Source organism: Anoplophora glabripennis, unplaced genomic scaffold, assembly GCF_000390285.2.
Source record: "Anoplophora glabripennis isolate ALB-LARVAE unplaced genomic scaffold, Agla_2.0 scaffold88, whole genome shotgun sequence".
Lineage (NCBI taxonomy): Eukaryota > Metazoa > Arthropoda > Insecta > Coleoptera > Cerambycidae > Anoplophora > Anoplophora glabripennis.
The window spans coordinates 322,687-345,958 of record NW_019416799.1 but is presented as its reverse complement, the minus strand read 5'-3'; the positions used below and the strand labels follow the sequence as shown (position 1 = coordinate 345,958).

The 23,272-nt window shown below is 35.3% G+C and overlaps 3 protein-coding genes across 7 annotated transcripts in view; all 3 read right to left on the bottom strand.

The window, feature by feature from the left end:
- Positions 1-9,980, bottom strand: part of LOC108912023 (transcription factor AP-4) — a 47,260-nt gene extending 37,280 nt beyond the window's left edge. The window contains exon 1 of the mRNA XM_018717160.2: positions 9,536-9,980. Coding sequence (XP_018572676.1) covers positions 9,536-9,618 — 83 coding nt within the window. The 5' untranslated portion in view covers positions 9,619-9,980. The remainder of the gene's footprint in view (positions 1-9,535) is intronic.
- Positions 9,981-12,682: 2,702 nt separating this feature from the next.
- LOC108912017 (polycomb protein Sfmbt) lies at positions 12,683-18,785 on the bottom strand. 4 transcript variants are annotated; one of them, XM_018717147.1, is made up of 8 exons: positions 18,731-18,785; positions 18,177-18,382; positions 17,626-17,869; positions 16,053-16,993; positions 14,845-15,556; positions 13,789-14,078; positions 13,264-13,425; positions 12,683-13,206 (listed from the first exon to the last, which is right to left on the bottom strand). In XM_018717147.1, exons 2-8 carry the CDS (start codon positions 18,369-18,371, stop codon positions 13,042-13,044), a joined length of 2,709 nt encoding a protein of 902 aa, XP_018572663.1. In that variant the 5' UTR covers positions 18,372-18,382; positions 18,731-18,785; the 3' UTR covers positions 12,683-13,041. The 4 variants fall into 4 exon arrangements, with proteins under 4 accessions (XP_018572663.1, XP_018572664.1, XP_018572662.1 ...); XM_018717148.1 differs by having other exon boundaries at positions 18,739-18,776; XM_018717146.1 differs by having other exon boundaries at positions 18,623-18,770.
- A 639-nt stretch (positions 18,786-19,424) lies between these two features.
- Positions 19,425-21,485, bottom strand: LOC108911993 (serine hydrolase-like protein). Of its 2 annotated transcripts, none has more exons than XM_018717090.1 (2): positions 21,390-21,485; positions 19,425-20,755 (listed from the first exon to the last, which is right to left on the bottom strand). In XM_018717090.1, the coding sequence occupies exon 2, from the start codon at positions 20,727-20,729 to the stop codon at positions 19,908-19,910; it is 822 nt and encodes a 273-aa protein (XP_018572606.1). In that variant the 5' UTR covers positions 20,730-20,755; positions 21,390-21,485; the 3' UTR covers positions 19,425-19,907. The 2 variants fall into 2 exon arrangements, with proteins under 2 accessions (XP_018572606.1, XP_018572605.1); XM_018717089.1 differs by lacking the exon at positions 21,390-21,485 and adding an exon at positions 20,923-21,053.
- Positions 21,486-23,272: the final 1,787 nt, after the last annotated feature.

Sequence of the window (23,272 nt, the reverse complement as noted above, 5' to 3'; positions counted from 1 at the left end):
CCGATTTCTTTGATGTAAATAAATGTGATAAAAAGGTTGACTGTACATTTCAAATGTTGTAAATCTATCTAAATTTATTAATGAATGTTAATTATCTATAAAATAATCACTCCATAACGTAACGTCACAGTATATATCTACTACACTTATCTCCTCAGCTGTTAGTTTTCATATTACGCCACTGTTACTGATAAAAGATTGTTTTAATACGAATGACATGTTTAGACTTAGATACCGTCTTCGATAAACTACTAGTTTCCATTTAAAAACTAATCAGTATCTCGATTTATTCTGAAGTAGTCTAATTTTGGTACATTATCTCGGAAACATGGACATACAAAAATGAAAGTGAAGTTTCATTGGAACACCCCATACAAAGTTTACTATAGTATTTGTTGATTATTCCGTACTACATTTGCTGCTATTTTTAGAGTAGTTATTTATTTATTTATTCATTTTCTACGGACTCTTGATAACAGCCCAGTAATAGCAAGGCAAGAAATGTGCCACTGTCATTTATAAATTATCAGTAATCGATATCCCTGGGAACTATTATTTGCGACATTGTCCAGACACAAAATCGAATATTTATCCATTTATTATGTATGTTTTTCTCCTTATTGACTGACTGATCACAAAATCACAAAATTTCTCCGCTTCTTTTAAAAATTTGGGCTGCGCTTTTACGGTACGATTCAAGTAGCTGCAGAATTCATTCATGAAAATAATTACCAAAAAAAAAAGTGTGACGAATTCGCCGGAGTGGGCGTGACGAATTCGACAATTATACTATAAAAGGCCGACTTTAGGAGATGATGGTTCGGTCCTGAAGTATTTTGCAACGAAAACTAAACCGTAACAACCGTTCTCGTCGACAACGTCAAAAACTCCTTAATTAACGTCTGCAACGAATTAGAAAGTTTTGACGAGCTCGGCTGATCCTTGGTACTAGCCCGCGACCCATATTTGTATTTTAATTATCAGCTGATCAAGCGGTTCAATAACAGTTCATTAATTTCTTCGAATTACTAGTAAACACTATTATCGAATGTCAGTGGTGGAACAGTCGAGTTTTTTCCGAGACGATCAAACTTTCCGAGAATGAAAACTCCGAAATAAGTTAAACAATCGCATATGTTTGAAACACAATATACAGGCCGCCCAGATTTATAGGTCTACAGGATGGTACACCATAAGCGTTAGCTCCTATTTTCTTCGTTACTTTGCGTTATAGGAAAACAGCGTAATAAAAATTTTCCCATTTGGTGTCAACTTTTAAGTAGTCGTTATATTTTGATTGCAAAGAAATTTCTCAGGAAATATTAAGTACTGAAAATACTAAGATCTTAAAATCCTATACGGACAAAGTAGACATAAAAAAATACATCCTCTGCTTTACAATTTTGTTAAAAAATGTAAAAATCGCTTTTTTAAAAACCTCGTTTGTTACAGATCGACGCAAAACGGGCGATGCTCTACAATGCGGCTCATAAAATCTGCTGACGTAGAAATCTGTTCCATTTATGAGTGGGTAAGTGTTCAATAATATTTCAAAACTGATTATATTTCATCTAAAATTGTCTTATGACAAAGTGTTATTCTATTTATATTGCGAGCTATAAACATTTCGTATAACCGGAAGTGCACGGGCTTTGAAAACATATTAACTGCTGTAATGTGTAGGCGACTTTACGACTGCAACTCAATGACTTAGAACGAAGTCTTTGTTCGAATCGCGTTATACACCCAACAGATCTGGGCTCTTTAGTTATAAACTACAACAATTCCGCCCGCAACTAAACCTCTAAAACCAGAAAAGTAATATCTGCGATCCGCAATGCATAACGAGGCATTTTCCGAAGTTAAGTAACTGGCGATGCGAATCGACGCCGCACTCGCTCTGTGACATAAATAACAAGGAAATCGTTTTGTTTTCACATTTCGCCCAGCTAGTGCACCAAGACGACCTTGTTCTAATTTTTGACATCGGAACAAACGCACGTATGTGTTGTATACATAATTGATCGGTACAAACTCAGTCGGTGGCGTGAATCCCCCCCGCCACAAGCAGATACCTATCACGTGTATAATAAAAACAGTGGCACTGGCACCACTTCATTTTTATAGACAAAACAGTATGTTTGTTTTGACCGGCATCCGATATCGGCAATGGAATTGACACATCACGTTTTATGGGACCATTAAATAAAGCCATACATCCCATCCATACCATAGCTTTTTACGAAATTACGTTCTTGTTACGCAGGACGTCACAGAAAATGGGTCAAGCCGTTAATCACATATTCTTTGGGTGACTTTCCTCGTCTTTATCTGGTTAAACATCACTTATCTAGTTTTCTAGATTATGAACAATTAATTCGACAGTACTAGATGAAAAATTGTTTGTCTCAATATCACAATTATTAAAAAGCTTCTGTTTGCATTTTTGTTGCATCAATAGCATCTTGATATTGAAATCTGTTTTTAGCACAGTCTCACCTACATGCGAAAATGGAAAAAGAGAGGCTGAAGACCTTGGTAATACACGTCCATCTCGCGAAGTAAACGAAAAAACTGAAGATTTACTTATTTCGTAATGATTTGGCAGTTTGTACGAAATTTATTAAAATAACAATGATGCGGCACAATACACAGCAGCGGTCTGTATCGGTTAACAACACAGCAAAAAAATAATAAAACTGTTCAATGAAGTTGCTAAATATTATGATTGGTACAAAAAAATTGTACCAAATTCCTTACAATACCGCAAAGTAAAAATAAATCCGCTGATAAATAAGTAGGTCTCGGAAAGATTTTAATGACTGCAATTTTACTTTGTCATGTATTATCTCGACGATATTACCGTTGATAATTATTTCAACATATTTGCTCAATGGTATGCCGACAATCAAACGGCCTTTCCCACTTTTTATAATGCATTTTTTCAATTGAAAAATAAACAAACAATTAAAGAGTGCAGCGAAATCACAACAAACACGTATTCATCATTTCCTTTTAGTCTACCGGAAATAAACAGATGTAATTGTTACTCAATATAGAAAAAAGCTCAATTTACATTAAATATAAAAAAATAGCTATATATGTGTTACTAAATTTGTTGTAAAGCAAAAACACATTCAGGAAAATTATTTGGTTATTTTATTATGCAGGAGGAAAAAAAATTGGAATACAGATTGGTATCATAGAAAGAATTTCCTCACAGCTTCTGACATTGCAAATCTACTTTGGTACAATTCTAAGTAGAATTGTCAATATGGCGTTTCTGGGGGTTACTTCCAATTATCACGCAAGTCTAGCAAACTTTTCCTTTCGGCAGATTCGACCAGTTCACTCTCACAGCACAAGCAAAGCGCTGATTATTGATCACAGGAGAATTGCAATCCCAATCAATAATGCCGCATATTGAGCAAAAGTGAACCTACAACTGTACTACGGTTTTATTACTGAATCGATAATAAAGTTTACGGCAATACAGCCATGTCCTTATACAGATGGAATCATTAGAACGATAGATATGCGTGGGTACGACTGATAATGGAGCGAAATGTTGAGGTAGGACGGAGTCTTGTAGTTTCAAATTCCATTTAGTGTAGATATGACAAATAGAAGCAATCCTGTATAAATAAATGTATTTTTTTTTAATTTTCAAAAAATTTCTTCAGTTCATCTCTGCAAGAACTTTGCAAATTTGTATCAATTTTGCTAGAGCTAAGGCAAAAATCATGTATAAATTCCTAAATGTCCCATTTTGATAAAAATACATTCGAACTTAAGTTATAACAAAGCGCGAAAATCATATTTAGTTGTAAATCAAATAAATACAGATTTAAATCTATTAAATTCAGCTTTAAATATAATTGAATACTAATAATTATAATTGCATTGCTAAATATGGACAGAAATTTCGATGAGTGTCGGTTACTGCTCATATCTGAGGGACATAACCATTTTTAATAAAAAAGCGACATTTTTATAACAGAATATTGGCACATATGCAAAACTGCTGCAAGTCGCCCACACACTTGGGTTAATATAGATAACATCACCTAAGCCTCCCTCCTATTGACGGGAATATTATCAAAAATAAGTCAACCAAAATCTAATAGCTGACAATTGAATTTCAACTTTACTTCTTTGTTTAAGCTGTTATAGGGGCACCACTGTCAACGTCATGAGATGCAACGATATGTGAATGTAATTTATTAAAAACAATTCCTCCACTGAAAAAATGCCTTATAACTTTGACGCAACGCAATTTCACGCTTATAATTTACTATACAAATGTAGGATTTCATTTTGTGCGAAAAAAAACTGTCGCAATTGTAATCAAGTACCTATCCTTAAACGGAATTCTAGAATAATTCCACAAAAAAAAAGTATTACTTTTAATATAATAAAATTTAATAATACCGTTCTATGGAATTTTACAATTTATATCTACCTCTGTGTTTGCAGTAGAAGATATTGTCTTAAATTTCCTTTATTTAACACAATGAATACACAACTTTGACAAATTCTAAGTTAACCTTAAAAAAACTCCCGCGCGCATTGATGCGACCGGTTATATATGTTTCGTTTATCGAAATGTCCATAGGGTAGGTGTCTACAAACAGTATAGAACAATATCAAAGCTTCTAAGAACATGAAAGTAAGAAATAGAACATATTCTAGAAACATGAAACAAATAAGTAAACAAGTGTATAAGCTACGCACACTAGAGCGACTTTCGTTACAGTACTTAAGTACATTGTGAAATTATTAAAAAACGTATTTTATCACATTTCTGCCTTGATTTGAAATTATTCACAGAAATTTTTTCAAAAGTAAGTTCAGTAAGAGTTCTTTGTGTTATTTCTACTCTTGTTGTTTTATGGAAACTTTAGTTTTGCGTCCATCAGGGTATTGCAGAAAAATTATCTTGACTACTAAATTAATCCTGATCTCAGCAAAAATGCCGAGCCACAGGCGGTATAGAAGGCGGTATAGAAGGGCGGTATAGAAGGCGGTATAGACCCACAGGCAGTATAGAAATGTATAGAATGGGCGCACGGGCAAATGGCGTATAACACAGCCGCACTGGGCAACTGGCAATAAATCTCAATTGTTGACAAATTGCCTAGCAGTGCAGTGCAGCAATGCGGAATTTGGTGTGATTCAGGTAATTTTAATTTATTATAGGCACCTTCCATTAATCATTCATATTACAATTGCGAAAGGGAGAAATAAGAGGGATATTTTGTTTACTAATATTATTACAACATGGCATTTTGGAAACCTTTTGAAACGGAACAAAACGAAATTTATAAATATAATAAAATTGTTTGAGGACATAAATAACTAGAATATGTTGTTGGCCAAATGAACATATAATAGAAATTTTCTACACATAATATACAAATTATTATAATTTTTTACCTTTAGCAGAAAACTTTTTTTAGGGTCGCTTATGAAACTCATTAATTGCTAGGCGTTTTTATTCATGTTCAATTGACTTCGGAAAAACTATACAGTGGAGTGACACCACTGATATTAGATTAGTTAGAACCATCGAAGTTTAAGATGAAACACAAATCTAGAAAAAATCCATATCGCATAGTCTGTAGTGTATGCATCTGAATTCAGTTATGGCAGGGTATATATTTAACAACTACAAAACATACAAAAAAATAATTTTCTGTTAAATATTTTAACATCCCATTGCATGTACAAGGAAAACCAACTCCTTCAAATAGTGCTCATTTTAGCAAATAACGTATTCCATCTGATTTTTTTTTTTTTTTTTCATAAAATAATGTATTTCACAAAATTGTGGTAAAGTTACATACATTTGAAATACGATCTTTTAGTAACGCGAGGCACAAATTGCAGTTTGTCATATTTTTAATATAATACCTTTATTTTTAGTAGTAAAAAAGTTGTAAGTTCCAAAAAAAAAATCAAAACGTAACTCCATTGTAAAACATTTCCCGTAGAATTCCACAATGTTTCCACAATTCGGGACTAGACTAGGGTATCAAAGTGTTTCAGGAGTTACTTCCTAGTTGGGCTCCCTCAAAGTACCCAACCAACGCTTCGCCGCCTATATAGTTCAGGTCATCAGGCCTTGTTAATGCGTAGTAGTACGTCAAGGTATTGATTCGTAAAGTGGCGTGGTATGTACGGCTCCTGCTCTCTCCGACCCGCCGCCATTTTTATCGGGACTTCTTGATATCAGCTGATTTGTTTCGGCTTCCACTGTCACAGTGTGTCGTTCTAATATCCACTCTACGCCCCCACACCGTACGTTAGATCATATACAAATTACATAGTACTTTTAAACGTACGTATATGAATGAAATTCTCTTCTGCATCCCTTTACTCACGTCGATATGACACAGTGACGGTACATAGCCCGATATTATTCAATCTTAAGGACACGTAAATTTTTTCAATGATCAGCTGGTAAAACCAGTAAACAAGTACCCACAAAATTCCGGCTAACATTAGATATCTATTGAATTTACCGAGAAGTGCTCATTAACATGAGCTGGCTTTATCAACGAAAGCGTTATGACATTCTATTTTTAACGCAAACAACAATGTAACCAGTCAAACATGTAATGATTCACTGGAATGGAGCTTATTGAATAGAAAAAATATCTGCATATAAATAACGAAATAATTGCTGCAGTTGCCTTCAACGTCCTTCCAAAGCCAATTATTTTCCACTTATAAAATGTGATTGTTAGCTGCACCGGACTGTAATTTTATTACAGCGAGCACAAACAGAATTTGTTGTGTTTTAGGAGTGTCGTCCGATGCGTTTTAATTTTCGATTCCTGTGCACAATGTATTTATTTTTTGCCGCGTAGGAGTTTGTTTTTAAGGCCAATAAATAAATCCGATTCGCTTTGTTTGTGTCATTCCTAATGGATTTTACAGATTAACCGTAAAAAAAGCCGGAACGCGACGATATGTTAACAATAAAACTGGTTGTATAACTCAAAATATGTAATAGCACATAAAAGTGGAACAAAAGGAGGCGCTATAATATAATGAACAACGCTAATGCACATTACTCCATGTAAAATGTCAAACATGACAAGTTCTATAGTTATTTATGCGCCATTATTGTAAAATATATAAATTTATTTGTTTAAAGGCGACGCACAGCGCGGTTTTTGATGCCAAATGTTTACCAGTGGTATAAATATTTTAAATCTTCATTTCAATTTTTTTTTGTCATTATTCAATAATTTAATACATTTTGTATGAAAAAATCAGATTCAAAGTGGTCACCTGAAATTATTTTTCGTTTTCTTAGCACTAGTTCTATTTATCCTAGTCTCATAGCAGGTAAAAGGACCAACTGCAAAAGCTCCAAACAAAAGCGCCAGATTTATGACTTTCAATAACCCCAACAAAGAGACGGCAGATGTTTTTCAGTTCCTTCCCTGCGCAGTCTGTGAGAACACCCTTAAAATGGGCATGATATTTTCTTAGGTAAGAAACTTCACAAAAAATTTCGTGAATGTGTGGCGCTCTCGGTGATCTATTTTTTTTGTAGATCTCCCAGATGTGAATGACTTGTTGGGTTCCACATATGATACATTCCTCTTCCACAACCTTCTTAATAATTAATATGTAACCGGAAGTATAAAAATTTAGAATAAATTAAGTAGGTACTATTTTTTGTTTTTGTCAAGTATATTATGTTCATACTCTATGCTGTTACTGTTTATTTTCGGTCAAGTAATTTTGGAGAAATATTACATACCTACCTAACTGTTGGTTTTAAATATAGATACATATTTCACAAACATACTTTGGGTCACGCACATTGAGATGAATGGGAATATTTTACAACTTTTCCACGTTATTATCGAATTGAGCTCATCATAATATAAGCAACTCCTCAGGTATAGGTAATTTTCATTACGAATTAAAGAAAAAAAATATTTCAAAAATTAATTAATGTACAAGCAAAAGTGCAAGTTAAAGTTTTTTTTAAGAATTTTTTTAATGACTACCAACTTCACTAAGAAATGCACCTAAGTACCTATTAAAATTATCAATTTTATGCAAAATATATTTGCTTATGATAATCATATGCCACTATAAAATTTTGTAATTACCTCGTTTTGATTATATTATTTTGTGCAAGAATTTTTTGATTGTTAAATAAATACCTACGTTAAGGCACCTCGAAATATTGAGCTATTTTAGAAAGTTTTTTATCCACGTGAGCGAAAATACATCAGGTTAAACAGATGTAGGTATTTCCCGAATAAATTTAGCATATCTATAATTTCTAAGACAAATTTCAAAGCGTACCTTTATATTTCAATGTAAATAAATCGGAGGGGATATGTTTTTAGGCTGCTAATTTAGTTATGATGCACCACGTTCTTTTACCTGCTATAAAACCAGGTGCACAATACTGCATCGAAAATAAATCAACATTCAAAATACCCATCACGTCAATATTAGCAAAATCATTTATTCATGGCTTAAATAAACATTCAGGGCAATTCATAAATGTTGGTTTACATTACGATTTCAAGTTTAAAACGTTATTTTTTTTATCATATTACGAGACAGACCTATGCATGCAACATGCAACCATGAATTTAATTTAAACCTCAATTTAGTTTAAAGAACTAGTATTACCATCATGAATGAAACATTTTTCTGGGACGCGTAGGGACGAGCTAATGCATATTGCAAAAATGAACTGTCTGGTTAGAAAGCAGAAACAAGGGCGTGAAAGCTGTCGCAAAGACCGGGTGTGGTGCATTTCGTTGCACCCACGTGTCTCGCTTGTTATACGGATAAAACAAACACATCCACTCAACACACACACGCACTTAAAATATCTTGTCACGTCAGGGAGCGATATCGAATGCAATTTTAGACCAGCCTATTTGTTCGGTCAGCTGTTCAACTAAAATTTAGTAAATAAAAATTTGTTAACGCCTTCGTCTGGGTGTGTTATTTATCTCCATCACAACAACAGCAAAGTGCACGTAGGTATTCCCCGAAAAATAAAAAAAGCAGCTTTTGTAAACAATCAACAATAATGTTGCATAATATCTTGGAAATTGTTAAACATCCTCTTAATAGGAATATGTTTTTAAAACGGAGTATTTTAAAAATAGTCGGTATATCCAGAATAGTTGAGATTGTTGCGAGATGAGTTGGTCTATGCGTAAGTTATTTATGGTATGCAAGTTACACTTCTTAAGTAAATTACGCCACAATAGCAGCACGTCAGCCCAGAGAACGAGCAGCCACTGCCACTAGCCAGCAAGCATAACTACGCTACGCTCAAACATGGCGATTACAACAGCTGAGCAAGCCGGTATTAAAGGTAAGCGCTGCATAGAAAATCGGCACGATAAAAGTAGTGATGATACAATAACTAACGATAAGTAATTACAAATAAAAACTTGGATGACGTACCGCAAAGTCAAACATAAATGTCAAAATCATGTGTACAAGTATTTAAGGCGGTAAAATCATGCCGGATTCTTACCTGGATATATTTCCCAAAATTTCTTTCTTCTCGTCGCCGCTTTCTTCAAAAACTACCCTATCGTCATTGATGTAAACAGACATTCTTTTCACTAGGCAAATAGTTTATGGTCACTGACAATTAAAATTTAAATCCGTTTAAATTACAAAATTTTCACTGTTGTACGCTGGAGCGCGGGACAACCAACATACGCTACGCCTCACAGCGGTTTTCTGGTAGCGGCGTTTGGCGGGAAACAGCTGAGGCCAGGTTGACGCCAATGTAATATTCCTACGCGCTGGTGTTAAAACGATATCGCTCTAATTGGCACAAACCGCGGCGTATGTGTCACGCCCAATAAGTAATCGGTCCGTTTGACCTGTAATCAGTTAATATTTGTCAAAACGACGGGTAATACCTGTAAAACCCGGCATAACATTTCGGTACTATTTACGTCGCGGATAAATCAGTTGCCGAGATCGCTCATCGTCTGCCAGCTGGCGGCGTGGCCCCGCCCGTCGACTGTAGACCTAAGCCTACTACGTACGTCCTTCCCGCCAACAACCGCGCACTCCTAGAATGAATGCTGGCCTAGCAAGAGTTGTTCAAGTTCTCTTGCCTCCCTTCCCTCCAAATTGTACAAACTATTCTGCATTCAGTAATTCACTACTACGTATAACAATTATAAATACGGACTTTGTAGTACCTTCTACCAGTTTTTTGTCGCCTTAAAAAGCACGGACGGGTCGTTTCGACTTGTCTCCAAGGGAAATTTTATGAAGTCGTTTTTAAATAAAACGATGCAAACGTAAGGTACCTACTTGGAGACATGGAAATATAATTTAGTATGAAAGCCATGTTCTGCATTTAATAAAAGTACCTAAATACGTAAGTACGTGTTTCCTTGGAATTTCAGGGGAACTACCTGGATAAATGAACATTAAAAATTTTATTCATTAAAGAGAATCACGCATTGTGAATTTTATTTTTATTTTCCTGTACGCAATATATTTCCGGAATAAATTATTTGAAAATATTCTATACAGATGTATACATCCGCACGTAGATAGGTAGGTACGTCCTATCTATCTACCTGGTAATTTATAAAGGGAAGTCCTTTAATTGAGAAATATCCAGAATGTAGCTGCTTGAATATTTGATTATACATACAAATAAACGCATTTTGTAATTTAAATAGGTACAGATAAACCGAATTCGAGCCATGAGGGTATGATGCGCAGTGGCAAAGAACAAAACGAAGCCTTATATATAGGTTATCTGCTATCTGGATTTCCATCTCATTCTACATCAGGTGTGCTCTACTTTTAATATTCGTATTTCGGAGCGCTCAAGTGAAATTTGTCCGGTTGTGTCGACTGTTTATTGGGTATTTGGTTATCTAGGTACGAAAAAATTAAAAAATATTTAAATAAGCCTTCGTACCACCAGGGTTAGTCAAACTATCATTGTAATGCGTGGCATAGATTGTTTGTTTGTCTTTTTTTTAGTGTAAGATTTTCGTTTATAAATAAATAGTTTAATAAATACTTCTGGTGGAAGGATTTAATCAGTTTTTTAATTTTTCACAGGTGGCAAAATATTTAATAAACAGAAAATAAATAGGTGCATTTTATAAAGGAAATTGGTTTTAAAAAAAGAACTTTTAAAACGACTGATTTGAATTTTTTTTTAAATTTTTCGTTTTCCAAATAATGAATGGGTATGATCATACTAACGTGCGGATAACTGCAACTTTTTTTCAAAACATCTGTTTCTAATGGCATTCAAATAAAAAAAGAATTCGTATATGGCTAAAAAACGATTTTTACTGTTAGTCGACTTCTATAGATGTTCCGTATATCTAAATAACTACACATGTATTTACTGTTCTTTTACTGCAGGTTTCAATTACCCTCGAATTTTAATTTTGTTAAATAATCCGGCTAAACCAATACCAGGGACAGTCTGCGACTTGTAAACACATTTTATTGGTTACGGTCGTGATAGGTTTTATATTTCTAAGAAATATGATGTCATAGTCTTTAAAATCCAAACTCTTTATTTTTTGGCCTTGTACGTCCCCTCAAATGTAAATTTGTCCGACTGGTCAAATAAAATATATAAATGGACCTGAATAATCGTCACCTACCTGTACTTACGTCAGGATTTCCGATACGACACAATCGAGCACAAGATACCCAGCATCAATACTTCTATCCTGGATTCACCAAACTAAAAAAGTAATAAACAACAAAACATTTTCCTGTTTAATTTCTATAAAAATACACTTGGTCCTTGGTTTGGTATTACTCGTCTGAAATAAAAGTTAACTTACCTACTTGAAAGGTGCCGAAATAATAATACACTACTGCTTCCCCGCACAAGCCTTCCACTCTGATCATTGCGATAAGAATGAAGGGTCAAGATATTATTAAATTTTATATATCCTGTACATACGTACAACCTAAACTTTTACCAACATACAGGGTGTTTTTTTTTTATTGAACATTGAGTATAGGTAAATTTGACTGAATTTTTACCAATTACATACAGGGTAGTTTATTATTTTTTAAACTGAACTTTGGGTATAAAAAACAATTAGCTAGTTATTATACACTGTATATGAAAATTTTTAAATACTTACGTGTTGAGGTTTCCTTAAAAAAGTACTTTTTCTCGAAAATATTCCATTGTTAAAATTTCATAGAATGTTTTCCCAAAAACCCAACCCAAAAAATGCGTCTTTTAAATTCTTTCGATAATGGGGGGTAGCAAGATGTTTTTATTAAAAAAATTGATAAAATCACTGATAAAATAAAAAATCGATTATTTTTACAAAATCTCTTACAATGTCAAAGCAAATGTTTCAAATGAAAGTTGCGTAAAATAAAATTCCAAATATACAGGGTGTCGCTTTTATCCCGAACATAACCTAACTAAATTTTTTCAACGATACACCCTGTGCATTATTGTATATTTCGATTGTCCATTTAAGTCCTACTTTTATAAACGAGTACCAAATCTCTTACTTTGGTGTTGTTTTTTGAGACTGGGACACCCTGTCCGCAAAACTTGACGAAAAAAAAAAAGTTGAATATTTTCTTTTATATATTGACTGTACAATTACGTTGAAAGGAATATTTAAGGACACGCCAGAGAGACTGTAAGTATTTCGAATAATTTATTATGCAGAGAAATTTTCTCATAGAGAAACTTACACTTTTAAGTTCCGAATGGAAAGAATCGGACATTTTACTGCTGAAACACAACATAAATTTAAACCTAGCAAGAATCCGGGTAAATGCGGGCAAACATCAATTACGCCTAATAAAAACCAAGACTTCATTCCTATCGGGTGAGCGTGACAACTAACGAAAAAAATGAGCAAATAATTCGCACACAAAGAAAAAAAATGCAAGTGGATAAATACTGAATTCATATAAAATTACTCTTATCATGTCCTATTCTACCTAATATATACATATAATCAATTCATAAAATACATATCGATAATTAATAGTTAGGCACTATGAGGGTTTTTTGATATTGGCTTTCATATGGCGGAGTTGCGTGACTTTCATCTTTAACTGCTGAATGAGATCAAAAATTTTTAGAGACGGGCCTACTTTACCGCTCGTGAACTCCAGGATGTCCTCCTTGCTGAGGCTCACCAGCCTCTTACCGTCGACGTTCTGAAAAAGGACAAACGTCAGTTTCCAAGAAATTTCGCTGCTACGCGTCATACTAACTTGTTCGGTGAAGGAGTCGCAGTAATTGGCGCAGTCGTTCACTCGAAGGAACTGCGCCGCGTCGAAAACGTTCCACTGCTCCGGGCACAGATCCCCGATTTCGCAACTCCCGCTCGAGGCGTCCACAAGGCGCGGTATTGATTTTGTACTGGCGATGTTAACCTTAAAAAAGGCGTGTTAACGAGAGTAACGTGAAAATCACAATTTTTAATCTGAAGAAATCACGATTTTTCAAGAAAATTTTAAATCGGAAATTAAAGAATAATAAATTAATAATAATAAATAAAGTAAATCCTACATAAATATTTAAGTATTACAAGTATTTAGAAAATTGTTAAAAACATTTCTATTTACAGTATTTTGCTACCTCTGAAAAAAAATAAATCATACAATTAAAAAAAGAACAAAAGAAAATAAAGAATTAAATAAAAGACAAAAGAAATCATAATAAGAAAAAATTTCGACTGCTTATAAAAAAATTACGATTTTTATCAGTCCCGAAAAAATTATTTTAAAATATCTTACATTTTCGGCAGGAGCTTCCGGTTCCGCGGGCGGATTAACTGCGTCGGCAGACACCGGTAAGTTTTGGTCTGGCCCCACGGGCTCTTGCCCCTTTTCGGGACCCTGGTTAACGACGTTGCCGTCGTTCTCTTCGGGTTTCGTAATCTCCTTCTTTATATCTGCAATCACTGGGTTCTCTTCGATGTCCATTTCTACTTTTGGTAATTTGATGCTAGCCGTAGAAGTGGACGTAGAGGACGAGCTTTTCGGTGGTCCATCTTTGATCTTCTTCTTCCTCCCCTTTTTCTTAACTGTTAGTAGAGAACAGATGCTATTTTTCCTCATTTTTGTTTAGTTAACTATTTTGGAATTTTTGAAAATAGGTGTCATAAGTTAGGAGACCGAGATGTGTGCCAAAATTAATTTTTTTAAATAAAATTCTGGAGTTTTTCAACATTGCTGTTCGGTAAATTTGTACAGTAGGTCGAGGAACAAAAAAAGTTGTCCACACACGTATTGTACATACTATGAGCATATCAAAATAAACCGGTAACAGCGTCACAAAAAAAAAAAAAATGGATAGCACTACCATAGGAAATTCAGATAGGCCACTAACACCAGCAAACAATTCCATTTTTTTAACAATACTTATTGGAATAACTAAAATGTGAAAGTACTAACACGTCTTTCCCACATGCACGCTTATGACATGAAGCGACACGCCTCGGCTGGAAACTGCCAGAATAGGATTTCAAGAAGTCAAAACATGAAGTCTCTGTCATCTCTCTTTTTGTACACTATAAACAAAGATAGAAATAGGCATTGGTAAGAGAACATTGCGGAAATCATAACCTAAAAACATTGCTGTCAAATGCTACTGAGAAGGACCGTAGCTAGCGACCTCTATACGATAGTCAAAAACTAATTATACCGATTTTAGCATTTTAAAAAACTTCCTACATGTATGAAAAATCTTACTTTGATATTCTTTCATCCCCCGAAATTACGACACCCTCTTCAAAACACCCCAGGTAACGATTAATTCAATACATGTTTCTTTACTCGTCTTCGACTTACCTTTCGGTGATTTAATAACCGGCGCAGCAGGTTTGGGTACGACCGGAGGTCCCTCCAGCTTATGCCCCACGCTTTGGCACCACCCAACCGGGTAAATATCTGGGCTCTCGCAGTCCAACCACTGATCATACTCTTCCTCCCATCCGTCGAAATGAACTTTGAGCAATCTGCCCACGACTTTAGCTACCGTCGCCACACAAACCAACCTAGGATCCATGAGATCCGCCGCCTCGATTTTCATACCGGGCACGAACCCGTGGAGCGGAACGTAGTTGTTGAACAGAGAAGGGTCGGCAGGTTTGTCGTTGGTCTTTAGCAGGTACGAGTGCCAGTTGAACGTAGCCTGATCGTAGCCCTTGGGGGGAGTCAGTGGAATGTTGTGCTTCTCGCAGAACCCTACAGGGAAGATGCAGGGCGACTTCACGTGATAACAGAACCAGTCGGTTCCTGTGACGTCCGAGTCGTAGGTGTCGATGCGTATCATTATATATCCGTAATTGAGAACGTCCATGACCGTGGCGACGCATATCGACGAGAGATTTAACGGATCGATGGCTTCCAGTTTCATGCCGACGCAGAAACCGTTGTGGCAGTGTTCCAGAGAGCCGACTTGGAATGGCGTGAATAAGTAATCCGTGGCATCGTCGTCGTCGAACATGCCCTGGCTGACTCTTTCCAGGTAGTTTAACGGGGCTACCAGGCGGTGGTTCACCTACGCATTAAATCCTGATTTAATGGAATAGTTTGGATACCTGGTATTGTTTTTTTTTAATTGTATATTTTATATTAATACAATTTAAATAAAACTTTGCACAAAGATCGATATACAATTCAGTCATAAAGACGTTGCTAGATCATGCTACAAGTAAAAAAATTTAAAAATCTCTTTTTCGAGCTATTTCTATCAAATTAAAAACTGTATTAAATGTTTTGCTGATTTACACAATGATACAACAGTAATAAAATGTGTTTGTAAAACCATTTCATTGGGCTCGAGTTACGAACAGTTTAAAAGACCCTTAAAGCTGCCATACTGGGTATTTTTATTATATGTTAAAGTTTAGTAATGGTATGGTTTTATTTTGTGTCAATATATTAAAAGTACGACAAATACCGCATTATAAACAATTATGGAAATATTTTTTTAACAAATGTAAATTTCTCGCATCAAATATCATACTTTAGAATGGAAGTAACTTTACACTGACCTTTTTTGCCCAACCCACGGGGTGCAGTAGAGGGGAATCCTCGTGACACCAGAAACCGGCGTCGTCGGGGGCCATATCGTAATACTTGACGTTCAACCGTTTCCCAACGATCTTATGAACGATGGCTACCTTCACTTGGGAGATGCGATTCTTGTCGACAACTTCGAGGTTAAGGCCACATTCAAACCTGGATTTGAGGCTTTCGCTAGTCTTATTGCTATAGTTGGAAGGCAGCGTTCTAGCACCAGTGAGTCGTTTCCTGAGGAAATCCTTCCAATCGCTGTATTTATCCTCGATCGTCTTCGGAGGAATAAGCGGCTTGCCACGGGTGGCGCACCACCCAACCGGGTGTACCTGGTTCGAACACAGACTCACCCAGAAATCTTTAGAACTGTTCGAGCCGAAGCCTTCGTAGCGGAGCTGCGCTTTGTAACCGACTATCTTCATTACGGTAGCGACCCAGAACGAATCGGGAAAGGCATCTGAGGCGCTGTCGCAATCCGTGTTTTCCACTTCGACTTTCATGCCAACCATTATATTTTCCCAGATGTCAGCCATGGGGGCGTGCTTAAAACATGTAACTGGTGCCGCAACGAAATACTGGTCGTTCAGTTGATTGTCCCAATCGAAAGAATTAGCTAATTCAGAAGGTTTCCTTCTGATTAAAGGCAGAGAATCGTCTAAGGGGGGCATTTCAGGTGCTGGCGACAGCTGTGGTAGTGGTTGGTCTATGAACGAGTCGGTAAAGTCGTCTTCCATTTTCATCGTGAATCGATATTTGGCATAATGCTGTTTATTATCCGGAGTATTTTGATTCGACTGTGGCAACGGTTCTGGTATAAGGCCGCTGTAGCCTCTCGCACAGGCCATGCTGCAAAATCTGCGTTCTCTGGTGTAAAACGCATGCTTTACACCAATCGCCCCGCATTTTTCACAGACAGCTAAAATAAGACGTTTCAAATGCATATTTTCATAAGCAATTTAAAGTTTATACACATTTATAAAGGAGCTGGGCCATACTTTGAGAGTAGCTTCCTTGGAAAGGAATAAACTAATTATGACCAAAAGCCTTCAAAAAATTGTGTAATCATTTTTTTAAATAACATTCTTTAATATATTTCTTGATACCTGGTACACTTTGTTACCAAAAACATAACTAAGAATATCTTGAAACAGTTTTTTCATATTTTTTTTTATTCAAATGTGGGTTATATCTCGCTAGGTGCTTTTTACATATTTAAATTGACATTATGTAAAATACACATAGTTCCCAAAATCTCTATCAGATAAAATATATAGCAAAATATGAAAGACTGGTATTTTTAACCGGGTGCAGAAGTTAAGTAAATTTTAAGTAAAAAATAAGCCTATATTCATCTGTGATTACACCAAAAACATCATAAAATTTCAATGAAATATCTACAAGTCACAGAAATATCAAAAATACAAAAAATGGTATAAACAATACTAACAGTAATAATAAACGCAGGTCAAAGAGAACAATATAGGTTTCCTAGATTTTGTACGATACCTGCTTATAAATAAATGTTAAGACTATAAAAATAAGACTCACCTATCCCGTCTTTCTGAATAGGTATAACAGAGGGGTCGGTATTACTGTGATAAGCAATGGGAGTTTTAAGCACCAGTCCGGGATGCTTAATAGGTTTAATTTTTCTAGTAGGGCAAGGTAGCGTTTGCGTTGCAGTGGTTATCATGTATACAGGTTGGGAATTTTCATCTTCTGCGTAGCTCGAATCGTTACTGTCATGTTTCATGTCCATAAAGTTCATCATCTCAAAATTTTCCATTGTATCCTGAAAAGATCGCCTATAACAGACCTTTGCCCTTTTGAATTACATGACGAATTTAGAGATTTTCATAAACATAATCATTTCGACTTTTTTTTATAAAATTAAAAAGAAACTATAAGTAGGTAATAATGATTTATTTAATTCTGGATGTTTTTCAATCAATAACTTAGTTCTAATGAATTAGAAACAGTTTCCTTAGTGCTAAAGTGATAACAGACGTAAATATAAAAAATTTATACTGAATATTGGCAACATAAATCCGAGTCAATTTCAAAAAGGATTTCGAGTATTAGAATCAATTTTCACTTACCATGTGGGAACTGTGAACAGTGTGTATGTCGTCCATAGACTGGTTGGACATGCTGTGATGGGACGGAGTGTAGTATATGTTTTCGTGATCTAACATCATATCATTGTTATCATTCGCTACTAATCCCATAGACATATCATTAGAAGGCTGACTGGCCCCCATCCAGACCATGCCCATATCAGTAACACCAGGCATTGTGTTATAAACTGAAAAAAGATGAAAAATGTAATCATACATTTACTTACACGTACCTACATGTAACTATGACTGAACTTGTAAAATACTTAACACTTTGCACACAGCGTAGCAATTAAATAAAACATAAAAGCTTTAGCTTGCATTACAAAAAAAAAAATGAAAAGAAAAACTACTAACAAAGAATCCCGCTAATTAAAATAAGGTAGGTGCATGCATAGACGTGTTATTGCTACAAAAGTAAAGTATACCGTTCATTTTAGGTGCCGATTAGAGAAGCAGCAGCTACAATATCAATTCATGGTTTTTTATAAAATCAAAATGTTTCCAAAAAAATAGATAACACAATCAAAATCAACCTGCATACAAAACGCATCGTTATTTTTCAGCTAATCTGTGGCTCTGTTCTGTTCTCCGGACCACGGACCAAAATGTCAGTTGTCCGTGGTGTTCGACACTAGAAATAGAAAAGCGAGGGATCTGAAAATCTCACTTTTTAAGCCATTTTTAACGTTGCTTACGGTTGTATGAACATAATTTGCGGAAAAATGTTTGATTTTTAAAACACATTTTTTTCGATATAATGCTTACATAAGGTTCAAAATTAATTGTTTCGAATCAAATACGATTTCGTCTGACTGTTGGAAACTGATTGTAATGCTCTATGTATTAATTTATTGGTTCCTATAGAGATATCCGAAACAGTTTCTAACAATCAGACGCATGGGCATTCCAATACCATGCTTACATAAAGATCAAAATTCATTGTTTCGAATCAAATGCGTATGCATCTGACTGTTGGAAATTGTTTTGGATTGCTCTAGGGACAAAGGTAATGTCGCATCAAATTTAAATTTTGAAAGGTTAGGGACGGGCAGGGAGACTAGATCTATTTATGTTTTGTGGTGACTAGTCTCTATGGGCTAGTGCTAGACGACTTACTCGAAATTTCACCGCACCGCTTCTTTTGGCAAAAAACATAAAGTGGTATTTATATGTTACTCTGAATTCAAATTTTTTTATTGTAACAAACAGAATGAAGAAAACAATATATTTAATTTTATATTTATTATTATGCTTATCCTATGTTTACACTTAAATACCAAAAAACATGATGGCTAAAATCTATTGTAAATATAATAACACAAGATTTCAGTTTTTCTCAAGATCTATTTGATTGTAAGTACCTACTTCCTTAAACTTATTTTTAATACAAAATAATAAAAAAAAGAAATATCTATTAACAAAATATTTATACCTACCCAGATATAAAAAAATACTCAATTTTTCTTCCTACATACACAAATACAAATATTTTAATGTATGTACAATTCATAAGTACATTTATTAGTGACACTGCTTGTCTTTAAATACTGTGCTCGGTGCAAACAGTTTTTCGTTGCTATAAAAATAAAATTTTCAACAATTTTTAAAATTTTTAATGTTTTTATATTGGGTGGTTCGAGTTCTAGGAGACATATTATTAGTTTTCTTTGGTATTGTGTACTTTTATTTACGCAATTCAGGCATTTGGTGTTACAATTTTGCGCTTTTTTTCAATAAAAATCTACAAATATGTGGCGCCACTACTTCTGGACTATCATTGTGGACATCATGATATCCCTCAACCATTTTAACAGTAACATTTTTCATTTTTTTAAAGTAATTCAGTACTGTTTTCATATATTTCAGTTGCATTTTAGATTGTTTACCCAAAATGATTAAAACTGGGCAATTTATACGATCTTCCCTCAACGTTTCTATAGTATATCTAAAGTCTCGGAGAGGGTTAATAAAATGTTTAATCCTCTGATCCAAGTTAAACATGTACCTGCCGTTATTTGTTGGTTTAAGGGCTCTATGTGATAGTGCCACAGCGGCTTCAGCTGTTATAGGGGAATATCTACCTAAAAATATTTTATCTACAGCTTCGTCATATGTATAAGAAGGTGGATTGCTGTTCTTTGACAACTTTTCCTCCATTAAAAGGTAATTATCAAATTTCTCTACAAGGTAGTTTTTGAAATGAGTTGTGAAAACTGGAAGCAAAGTTATTGTATCGAGAAGAATCAATTTTTCCACATATTGTGGATACAACTGAGTAAAAAGGGTGCCGAGTTGACCTCCATAACTATGTCCCATAATTATGTAACGTCTCCTATCGAAGTAGTCCGCTATTAGTTTATAAACGATTATATAAGTTAGTGTGTAGATAGGATGATGAGCAGGAAAATGAGACGATAAACCATGTCCGGGTAAGTCTATGCAGATGTAATAAAACTGTCTTGGTAGTAACGGTATCAAATGGTCGAACGATCCCGCATTATCCATTATCCCGTGAATGACCAGCACGGGCATGTCTTTGCTATCTCCCCATATCTTTGCTGCAAAGTATACATAATGTAGTCATTTTGTAACATTAGTTATGAACAGAAAATATTTTTGATAGATACAAAATGTGAGGTACAATTTTTGACCTTTTGAACTACATACTTTGAATTCTAGGTAGGTAAATACCATTAAAGTGTTATTGAAAATAATAAGTTATTACCTGACACCTGTCCCCATGGGACTGGAATTTCAATTTCGACAACACTTACTCCCAACATTTTGAAACAAAATTAAATTTTTTATGTTGAGGGATATGATTAATAAAAACAGAGATTAAAGCTATTATTTTAATTGAATTTCTCAATTTACTTTTGTCATCTTATTAAAAAAATAATATCCATAAAATTTTAAATAAGAAAAACTCAAAAGAAGCATAACAAACACAAAATATTAAATGTACTATTTTTTGTTTCTTGCACTATTTACAATATGCATCACAGCACATCAGCAGTCACAGCACACCACACAGAAAACGTAAAATATCAAATATTATGATGGTATATGACAAAAATCCTGTTAGGTTACGTAACCTAACATGATTTCTGTTATTAATGAACTATGAACACTAAGTGCTATCTATAATTATCTATTTATCATTATAATTATAATCTAACAGTGGGTACATACCATTTACGTGACCATGCAATAATAACTATTTTACATTTATACCGGGTGTCTCATTTTAATTGATACATGTAAATATCACGTCAGAGAATTCACCAATCGAAAAATGGACTGTAGTAAAAGTTGTTCAGTTCACTGGGGGAAACCAGCCGCTTACCTAGGATTTGACCTTGACCTCACCTTGAAGGTCAATTGAAGGTCAACTTCGGAATTTTAAATGGAACCCCCTATTTTTAACCTTGGAAATGGATTCAGCCGAAAATTTTACATCCGGATGTGATCATAACTTTAACCTTGAGGTAAAGGTCAAGGTTTTACATCAATGTACTCAATCGCGACCTTCGATTCGTCCTTGACCTCCACTTTATCAAGGTCATTTGAAAGTCGACTATACTATAACAATTGTAGGAAAAAATAATGCTGCGAATGAGTGAGGGGAGAATGATAAAAATATCTTGTTACTCAACGAAGATATAACTTCGCTTGAGAATTGAAAAAAGAGATAAAAATTGAGAAAAAATAAAAATATCACACTACTATTTGTGAGCCATTGAATTATGTTGTCATTACGTTAGTATTCTGGATTTAAATATTCACCTGATCTTCAAATGAACTTTTTTTTGATCCCTTACTTTGCAGCGTACTTGGATACAAATTTACCGTTTCCCAAGATCTGATCTAGTAATACCATTGTATAAGTAAATTTACTTATACAATGGTAAAACACGGCCTGGCAGAAAAGAAATCAAAGTGAACCTTCAAATTCAATCCCGAACATCTTTCGCAACATTATTTGTTGAAGGGAAGGTCGATTTTTATAGTCGACTTTCAAATGACCTTGACAAAGTGGAGGTCAAGGACGAATCGAAGGTCGTGATTGAGTATCTTGATGTAGATCCCATCGATTCTGGAGGTCAACATCTTATTCCGAGGCTGCTTCAAGGGTGACGAATCATTTAAATCCGTTGTGACTTTGACCTCAAGGTCAAAGTTGTGATCACATCCGGATGTAAAATTTTCTGCTGAATCCATTTCCAAGGTTATAAATAGGGGCTCCCATTTAAAATTTCAAAGTTGACCTTCAAGGTGAGGTCAAGGTCAAATCCTAGGTAAGCATCTGGTTTCCCCCAGTGAACTGAACAACTTTTACTTTAAGCCATTTTTCGATTGGTGGCTTCTCTGACGAGATATTTACGTGTATCAATTAAAATGTTTCACCCGGTATATGTGAGACCAATTAATAATGCCCGATTGTCTGCCAAACATAGAATAAAGAATAATGACGTAACGCAGATGGTATCACGGTATGTGTTGGTAGGGTTATTGCTACCAACCCTTCCTTAATTTGAATTTTGAAAGTATCGATACGCAAGATCAAGGTATTGATTATGGGTTAATATGCTTTGACCCTGGGTGACCACCCCAATGACCCCCCCCCTGCCCGCTAACCTTTTCTGTTTCAGAGACAGCCAGGATCAAGAAACGAAGACAACGACACACACACACACATACACACCCCCCATACCCTCCTTAACCCTCCCCTCCCGCGCTAGCCTAAGGGCCACCTTAGCAAAGCGCATCCCAGGCTGCATAGCCGCACTACCCTACCCAACCATACCACACATAAACATGACACTACCCCCGGGGTTTACACAGACGAGCCGGCGAAGCAAGAAGAGCGCCAGAAGAAAGGGCCCTAGCCGGCGGGGCCCAGCCAGGACAAAAGGAGGTCCCACAAAGCGCCTACACCGGCCGCATTTGCGGTCGGGGTAGACGACGGATGGGGCCCACCTACGAAGGCTGTCCAGGCCTACACGAGATGAGGCAGGATAAAGAGGGATAATCCCCCTCGATCCCAAATCATTGAGGCCAATTTCTAGCCATAG

Excerpts from the sequence above, each read along its gene's own strand:
- LOC108911993 (XM_018717089.1), bottom strand. The coding sequence starts at position 20,980 with ATGTTGGGAGTAAGTGTTGTCGAAATTGAAATTCCAGTCCCATGGGGA. Across the intron at positions 20,756-20,922 it reads CCCATGGGGACAGGTGTCAG|CAAAGATATGGGGAGATAGC; the intron begins GTAATAACTTAT and ends TATACTTTGCAG.
- LOC108912017 (XM_018717146.1), bottom strand. Across the intron at positions 13,426-13,788 it reads CGGAAGCTCCTGCCGAAAAT|GTTAACATCGCCAGTACAAA; the intron begins GTAAGATATTTT and ends GCCTTTTTTAAG. Across the intron at positions 13,207-13,263 it reads GCGACTCCTTCACCGAACAA|AACGTCGACGGTAAGAGGCT; the intron begins GTTAGTATGACG and ends GTCCTTTTTCAG.